The sequence below is a fragment of the Nycticebus coucang genome, chromosome 24, assembly GCF_027406575.1.
Source record: "Nycticebus coucang isolate mNycCou1 chromosome 24, mNycCou1.pri, whole genome shotgun sequence".
In the NCBI taxonomy this organism is placed as follows: domain Eukaryota; kingdom Metazoa; phylum Chordata; class Mammalia; order Primates; family Lorisidae; genus Nycticebus; species Nycticebus coucang.
This window is the reverse complement of record NC_069803.1, coordinates 22,558,792-22,567,371: the sequence shown is the minus strand read 5'-3', so window position 1 is coordinate 22,567,371 and position 8,580 is coordinate 22,558,792. Positions and strand designations below refer to the sequence as shown.

Here is an 8,580-nt window from a genome sequence, read left to right as displayed (position 1 = left end):
CAACCGGCCCCTCCACCTGCCGGGCCACGCCCGTCCAGGCGCTAGGCTGCCGCGGCTAGCGCGGCTCTTCCCCGGCCTCTCCGACGAGCAGAGTCGGGGAGTCGATCCCCCACCCCGCTTCAGATAACCCGTTTGCAGGAAGACGGTTTTATTCTGGTGCTGGGAGTCGGGGGTGGGGGTGCAGGCCCAGGTCGTGGAATGCGAGGAATGGCCAACCCTCTTTTATTTTTTTCTCCCTCCTTTTCCCCCTTAAACCCCAAAGTTCCTTCCTACTGTCTGGCCAGTTTGAGCTGGGGGACTGGGGGCAGGCCCAGGCAGCCGGGAGGAGCCGACTTCGAGGACAGCCACCTCCAGGTGTCTGGGAGGCCTCCAAATCCACTGACCTTTCCCCGGGTTTCAGGGAGCCACCTGGACGCTGGTGCCCGAGGTTGGGGTGTCTCTACAGTTCCTCTCTTAGGGTCCGCCCCCTGGCCGGTGCAGCCAACCTGTTGGTTTGGCAGTCCTGCCCTTTTCCCGTCCTCAGGGTAGGGGGGAAGCTGGCTCCCCTCCTCCCACCCCTGCCCAGTCTTTGGATTAGGAAGGGATGGGGGACCTGAAGGCTGCTGGGGGCAGCTGCCCCTGTCTCCCAGACTACGTGAGGGGCTGGGGCCGCCGAGTACGCTTGGTCCGGCGGGTGGGGGCGGAGCCCACAAACTCGAACTGCTTCTGCCTCTCGGCGTGGTTGGGGAAGGGCAGCTGGCCCTGGTAGAGGCGCTTGATGAAGTGAGCTTCTCGCTGGTTCTGGCGGCTGCGGGAGGCCTGGCGGGGCCGCCCCTGCCGCGTGAAGGCCATGAACCAGCCCTCGTGCCTGGCGTTCTGGAAGGCGGTATAGTTGTTCTCCAGCACAATCTCCGTGAACACGCAGTCTTTGCTCTTCCCGCTGGGCTGCAGGAGAAGGGAGAGGAAGGGAATTTGGCCACCCACCTGCCTGGTTTATCTGCCTTCTGGGGGCCCATTTCACAGGACTGAGGAGGGAAGACTATAGCCAAGGAACTCTGCCCCAGAGATGGGCGCCCTCGCAAGAGAGGCAACATGTGCAAAAACGAACCAGCTTTGCTTGGAGTCAGGTCTGAACTTAAAACACAGGCTTGTCCTTTGGCAGTTGTGCACCTTGAGTAAGGGATTTAACCACGCTGGCTGAGCCTCAGTTGCTGGGGATGGAGCTTAAAGATCAAGATACTTATGCAGTTGGGTGCATGCCCAGGGGGCCCTTAGTACTGAGATCTTTCCTGCGGTCTGGGTGGTGTTGCTGGAGGAGGAGGAGGAGGAGGAGGTGACAGTCTCTGATGAAAAGAATAAAGGTGTCAGACATAGCTGCCCCTCTGACCCTATTGACAACCTGGGGACTGTGTCCATTTTTACAGGCAAGAAGCCTGAGGCTTGACGAAGATCAGACATTATTTGGTGAGCAACAGAAACCAGATTTTCCTGATTCCAAAGGAGATGGAGTTCTGCGTCCTCAGCAGTGCTGGACCCACCACCAGAGCAGTACTCTCATCCTGGGTGCTTATTGTTCATCACTGTGGCTGGCGCCTATGGACCCCACAGAATTTGGGGGTGTTTCTGTCTTACATGCCTGCCCCAACTTTCAACTCTCATCCGCCCTTTGCCTTCCCCACAGACTGCAGCTTCATGCCGGGGCTAAAATTCTTACTGATTGATGCTGAAGGAAGTACTCCTGAAATCAAAGCCAAGAGCTTGTGGGCCAGCCCGTCCCCTCCAAGGGCTAATAGAGCCTCAGGATGCATTTAAATAAAGAAACCAGAGAGCAGCCCAGTGGCCAGGTGGAGAGTGGACTCAGTCAAGAGTCCTGCGAAGAGTCCCGTTTTTACCCAGATGGGGGCCTCGGTGGAGGGGAGCGTGTGCCCACCCCGTGGGGCTGACTCACTTTGCCGATGAGCTTGCCTCTCTTGTTCATGCAGATGTACTTCTCACTCTCAGCCCCTTTGATGCGCACTCGGCTGCCAAACGTGTCTGTCTCCACTATGAGCTTAGCTGTGATGGGGGAGGGGAGAAAAGCTTCTGTCCATCCTCCATCAGGGCTGCTGGCCCAGGAGTGCGGTAGCTCTCCCCCCACCAACCAACACTGACCTTCAACCTCAGGCAAGGGGAATTGAGAACTGTCAGGCCCAAAGCCAGCAGACCTTTGGGGGCCCTCAACCCTACCCGGGATCTAGGGATGGATGAGGAGGTGACGCCAGGCAGGGCTGTGGGTAGCCTGGCGGCTCTCACCAAACTTGTTGCCGTCCTCAGCGGTGGCAGAGATTCGACGCCCGGTGACCTGCACGTGCTTGCCGCTGGTCCGGCTGTACAGCTGGTACTCCCGGATCTGCCGCCTGCTCAGCTGGTCAGTCATGGCGCCCTGGTCCCTCACGTACTGGTTAAAATTAGGAGACGGGTGATTCTCCCCCTTTGCGATTACCAAGGGAAAAATAATGTCAATTTGCTTTGGGTGACACCACCGCTGGTCCATTCAGGGGACAGGGGAGAGGAGATGAGTTTGGAAGGGGAAGCCACTTGTCCTATAGAGCAGAGGGTGCAGGGTAAAGGGGGCATATGGCTATGACCTCAGGCCACTGGGTGAAGAGCCAGTCATGACCCCTTGGCTCTGCACCCAGCCTGGAGCAGGGGACTAGTGGCTGCCTAGGCTTGGAGAACCTTAGTGATACCTGTGTTCAGCACAGACCTGGAATCATGACTCAGGGAGCTGGAAGGAGCCTTTGGGGTCATCCCCATGTATATGGAGGGGCACACAGGAGCACAAAGCTCATCAAGGACAGAAACCCTTATCCTTGCCTCTTGGATCTGAGCCTGCCACCTTCCCGGAACTCCAGGATCTTGGCTTCCATAGCCAGGACACAAGATTTCCTCACTGGCTTTGAAAGACCTCATGCCCTTGGGCGGCGCCTGTGGCTCAGTCGGTAGGGCGCCGGCCCCATATACCGAGGGTGGCGGGTTCAAACCCGGCCCCGGCCAAACTGCAACCAAAAAATAGCCGGGTGTTGTGGCGGGCGCCTGTAGTCCCAGCTACTTGGGAGGCTGAGGCAAGAGAATCGCTTAAGCCCAGGAGTTGGAGGTTGCTGTGAGCTGTGTGAGGCCACGGCACTCTACCAAGGGCCATAAAGTGAGACTCTGTCTCTACAAAAAAAAAAAAAAAAAAAAAGACCTCATGCCCAGCTCATACAGGCAGAGCAGATGGCCTGGTTGGTTCTTTGAGTTAGGGTCACATCTCTTCACAGCACTGACGTGGAACCTGAGCCCACGTGCATCTTACTGCCTCACACTAGGTGCTCAGGCCTGGAGCAGCCCCTGCTCCAGCCTTCTTCTCTCCTAGGGGCTGGGACTGGGGCCTGACTCTAAGGAAGGAGGCAGAGGCAGCAGGGAGGTCTGCTCCTGTGGTAGCCTCCTTTGCCACAGTGCTTCCCAGGGTGGAGAGTTTCCACCAGGCCCTGTACAAAGCCAGGACAAGGACCTTCTCTGAGCTGGACCTCCATCCTTACCCATCTGTAACAATGAGTGGCAGGGAAGCAGGCTCCTTCCTGCCTGCTTTCTACCAAGACGCACAAGGACTGAGGTTGCCCACTGCTGGGGGTGGCTCCAGCTCTTTTTGTTTCTGTCTCCACCTGGATCCTGCTTAGGGGGGCCGTGTTGGCACAGTCATTCCCTGCCCTGCCACAAATCCCTAATTCCACCTTTATCCCAGCCTCAATCCCAGCCATCTGGACAGATCTAGACCCAGACTGGCCTTTGTTGGGGCCACTCTGTCCTAGGAAGGGGGTGGGAGGGAGCAGTTCAGCAGGCTTGAGTTTAACCTGGGCAGGTTAACCCTTCTTGTGCACCCTGGCTCTAGCCACCGCACTCTGTAGACCAGAGTGTTGCCAGGACCCCAGGACAAGGGCAGTATCTGCCCAAGGTGGGTATCTGGGGTGGGGGACCTGCCCTTCAGTGGCCTTCCTTGCCAGGGGGTGGGGTCCTGCCTGTCCCACCCCGCCTCCTGGCCCAGGTTCAGGGCACCGCCCCTCTTGGCGGGCAGCCTCCTCTGGCTGTTCCAGGTCAGGAGCAGAGAGGGACGCCCCCAAGCCCCCACCTCTCCTTGTCCTCCTTCAAGCCTTTCACAAAAGCAGCCCCACGCCCCCCCCACAGCCCACAGCCCACAAGTCCCTCTCCCCGCGGGACCTTGCCTGTCCCTTTCATGTTCCCGCTGTGGGGGGACCTCCCCTTCCACCGCGCAGACAGCTGCTTGTCAGACGGCCCCTCAAGCATGGCTGTGGTCCGGCCTGCTGCCCCCCCCAGGGGGATGAGGGGGCACTTCAAGGGGGAAAGGACAGCTTTGCCACCTTCCCCGATTCCTGAATGGGGCCTCAGCCAGGCCATAAACGCCCGGCCAGCCGCACTATTGTGCTAGTTCCCCTTCCAGAACAGGTTGGGCCCACCCCCAGCCCCCTCCCAGCCAGGCTGGGGGCTTTCTTCTTGCTCTCCCTGGATGTGTGAAGCAAAAGGCCTGGAATGGGGCTGGAGCAAAAGGGGGAAGGGAGGGGGGGAGTTGTCTCTCTCTCTCCCACCCCCCCACTGCTTCAAAGGCAGCCCCTTTCCCTCTCCCAGAGAAAAGGCATTTACCTTCAAAAAAAGTCCCCACTGGATATGAAGAGAAGTGGGCCTCTGGCCTGGGAAAGCCAAGCCATCTCTCCCCAGAGCGGTTCTGGACCAGTGCATTTTAATAGCTGCACTTTTATGGAGGATCACAAAAAGGGACCGAGCCTCGCATAGGGGGCTGAGACTTGCGGGGTGGGAGGTATGCGTGGGAGGGAGATGGGGAGCTGACTTGGGATGGGGGGAGTGTGGAGAAGCAAACCCCGAATTCTGCCCCAAACAAACCTGTTTGGGCTTGACCTCGTCGCCCTGTAGCTGGGACCACCTACACTGGCTGGGCATTCTGACTGCACCCATGCGACACCCCCCTCGGGGCATCCATGTCAGTGGGAGTGGGGTGGTGATTGGAACATGGTAAGTGGTTTTGCATCGAATTCTGTCTTTTCAGGGACTTGCATGCACAAGTCTCACCTGAGCCACCACCTCCACCTGCTTTCAATTACTCCAGGGCTCCACCCCTCAAGTCTGGAGTGCCGTGCACCAGCCTTCCGGGGGACCCAGAGTGGAGGGATGGGTAGAGAAACAAAGTAGGGGGGATGATCAGAGAGAGGAGTGAGATACCTAAACCCCCACATTTGCCTTGGCCCTTTCCCTCCCGTATCCCCCCCACGGCTGACCCTCCAAACCTCAGCACCTCCTGGACCTGGGGAGAGGACAGAGCCTGCCTCTGTCCACCTGAAAGGAGACTGCCCCCGGTGGGGTGGGAAATGGGGAAAGCCGGTGGGTGTGCCGCCTACCTGAGTTTGACAGCAGAGAATCAATAGCTGGAAGCACCTGTGTGGGAGATGAGGCAGACCCCGCTGTGGGCCCCTGGGGGAGCCTGGGAGTGCACCCAGCCCTGCCCCTGCCTCACAGCTCTCATGGGGGTCCTGGGGAGATTAAGTCTGCCCGAAGGACTGGAATGGGAACCGAACTTCTGCCCAGGAGGCAGCACACTTACAGCGTGAGGTTGGGCAGCAGGCTGGCGGCTCCCATCGCTGGAGACAGTTCTTGAGGCCGTAGCCCCCCTGCCCCCAAACTCAGGAGCAGATGTGGGCAGTCCCCAGGGGTAGAGTCCCAGAGAAGCCAAGGTCTCTCCGAGCCACAGGTTTTCAGGGGGGAGAGGAGGAGAGAGGGGAGGAGGAGGAGAGAAAAGAGGGAAGAAGGGGGAGGAGGGGGGGGAGGAGGGCGTAATTGGGAGATTGAGGTGTGAGGTGTCCACCTTCCCGGCCAGTGAGGCTGCTTGGACAAAGCGGTGGGGGCGTGCGCTCATGCCCTCTGGGCTGCCAGCCTCCCATGGGCTGCCCCTCGCAAGGACGCAAGGGCAAGCTGGGGGCCCTCTTGAGGAGGTGTTGGCCCTGCCGTCCCCACTCTAGCTCTATTCTGGACCTTCACAGACTCTCAGCCATGTGGGGTGTGCTGCAGGCAGGGTCCCTCCTCTCACTCAGGGTCAGCTTCTCCAGGTCTCAGGTTTGGCTCCCCATGTCCCCAAGGGTGAGCTGCAGGTATCAGCAGAGCTCGGGCTGCAGCCTCTGGTTCTGGTTCTGGCTCTGGGGTGGAAAGTCCTAGAAGCAGCCTTAAAAGGAGGAGCCTCTCTCTAGGGGGCAAGGGTAGGCTGGGCTTGGAACTGTGGATTGCACTGTCTCTCTGTCACCCCTGTCACTGGGAAGGAGGGGTTAAGGCTGTCTGACCACCAGCAAATACTGGGCTCTACAGGCTGGACCAGGTGGGGAGAAGGTGCAGCTGGAGACTTGGGAGAATCCCCATGGCGAGGTGCAAAAGCTGGCCTGTGTTGATGTAAACCCCCTTTCTCTAAGCCTCTGTAGTTGCCTCAGAGAAAGGGGACAGGAATGCCTCAGGGTGCTGGGAGCCAAATGACAGCAGCACGCAGCAGGATTCAAAACTCATGCTTTCTGGACCTTGCCCACTCCCCAGCCCCACTCCCCTTCCCTCCTGCAGTGGCCATCCCTGAAGCCTCTCAGAGCTGAGAGGAGCTCAGAGCCTCCTTCCTTTGTCCCCAGCAGCTGCTTGGGATGAAGCACCTGCCAACCTTTCCATATGACCTTCAGTCCCACATGACTCTGTAGATTGCCAGCTGCTGCCCTGAGGTGCAAACTGAGGCATATGGCCGGTGACTTGCTCAGATGACCCAGCTAGTGAATGGAGTAACCAAGCTTCCAAAGTCCATGTTCTTTCCATTCTGCATGGATTGTGCACCCCCCTCCAGGGCCCAACCCTGAAGTTTTCAGTGTAGGGGATTAATGGCAATATCTGAGGTCCTGTAGCTGGTGACTACAAGTGGGCTTGGGGGGGGGGGGCTCTGAGGTCCAAGGTGCCAGAGCTCAGCCCTGGGCTCCTGGAGTTCTCAGACCCCCAGGCTGGGAAGGGGAAGTGCAGAGGATGTGGATTTGTTTACCTAGAGAGATGACTAGGAGGGGGAAACTCTCACCTCCAGGTTCCTTCTCACCTTCCTGAGCTAGATCAATCCACAAAGTGGTCTGCCACCCCTGCCCCCATAGACACCTGAAAGCTGCCGCAGGGGGCCCAGGGATAGGCCCAGACTGAGCCAGCTGGTGTGGGGAGAGCTTTGCAGTCATGCTCAGGGCATATCCAAACTGGAAGGGACCTTAGAGACTCATCTTCTGCTTCAACCTCCCAGGCCTCAGGGTCCATGCTGGAGATGTCCACTGGGGAATGGAAAGGGGCAACCTTGGGCTATGGGGGCTCCCTGGCTATTGGGCCTCCGATCCTGAACACCTGGCTCCTATCAGTGGGGACAGGGCCTGCTGTCCACCTGCCAGCCTGGATCTCCACAGTAACATTCATCAAGACATTCTGTTGTGGGATCAGTCTTCATAGGTGGGATATCTTTGGCCCCTTGTCTCTCCCCATGTGGCACCTGCAGGCCTGGCTTTCTGACTTGGCTTGTTCCTTCACACCATGGGAAAGCCAGTGGTGGGCCCTAAGGGGAAAGATGGCTCCAAGAACCTTTCTCTTTATCCCGAGGGTGTGAGACCTGTGGCAAGGCCCTTCACTTCTCTGGTCTCATGTTTCCAATTTATAAAATGGAAAGGGCCACCACCACTGATGTGGTTAAATGGTCACCATGAGAGTCAACTGAGATCAGGAAAGTAGCAAGTGCCCCAAGAGAAGGGGAAGGGGCAAGGACCCTCATTGTGGTTCAGCCTCAGTTTACCTAAACTCTGGCAGACGTTTTGCCTTACTGGAATGATCTGGGGCAAAAGGGAGAGAGGTAGAGCTCCCCAACACTTACGGGGTGCAGGAGGTGATGAGAGACTGAGGGACTGAGAAGTAGCCCAGGCTGCAGTGGTGAATCCCCACCCCGTAGTGCCAAGTTCAACACCCCCCAGCTGGGGCTGTCTCACACCTGCTCCTCCAAACAGCCCAGCTGGTGTGAACATGGACCCCACCGGCAGACCTGCCTCTTGTCACCACCTGCTTCAGCCTCAGCCCACCCTTTTCCTGTTGAAAAACAGGGGCAGGGCAGGGCAGGGCAGGGCAAGAGCACCCAAAGCAGCAGACAGACGTGGCTTTGCTCTGTGACTCCTGCTGCCTGCCTGCACGTCAAAATCCAGGATCCCCAGTTTGCAGGTTGAGTGCCCTCACGGGCCTGGGGCCAGGGGAAGGGAAGTACTTGCCCCATGTGTGTTTGGTTGTCCCTCCGGACTCCCACTCAGTAACGCTAACTCCTCTCAGCAGAGTGGTCAAAAGCCAGAGCTCTGGGGCCAGACTCTGTGGTTCCTCTGCCAGCCGTGTGACCTGGGAGCAAGTTGTCATCTAACCTCCGAGCCTCGCTTTTCTCACGTGAGAAATAGAGCTAATACCAGCCCCCTCCAGGCATGGTCATGAGGATCAAAGGAGCCAGTCTGCAGGAGGCTCTCAGAGGAGGGC

General features: G+C 58.5%; 1 protein-coding gene across 3 annotated transcripts; it reads right to left on the bottom strand.

The window, feature by feature from the left end:
- Nucleotides 1-151: 151 nt before the first annotated feature.
- Nucleotides 152-5,723, bottom strand: FGF17 (fibroblast growth factor 17). 3 transcript variants are annotated; one of them, XM_053578297.1, is made up of 5 exons: nucleotides 5,630-5,723; nucleotides 5,427-5,463; nucleotides 2,272-2,449; nucleotides 1,928-2,034; nucleotides 152-924 (listed from the first exon to the last, which is right to left on the bottom strand). In XM_053578297.1, the coding sequence occupies exons 1-5, from the start codon at nucleotides 5,662-5,664 to the stop codon at nucleotides 631-633; spliced, it is 651 nt and encodes a 216-aa protein (XP_053434272.1). In that variant the 5' UTR covers nucleotides 5,665-5,723; the 3' UTR covers nucleotides 152-630. The 3 variants fall into 3 exon arrangements, with proteins under 3 accessions (XP_053434272.1, XP_053434273.1, XP_053434274.1); XM_053578298.1 differs by having other exon boundaries at nucleotides 2,272-2,416; XM_053578299.1 differs by lacking the exons at nucleotides 5,427-5,463; nucleotides 5,630-5,723 and adding an exon at nucleotides 4,216-4,270 and having other exon boundaries at nucleotides 2,272-2,416.
- Nucleotides 5,724-8,580: the final 2,857 nt, after the last annotated feature.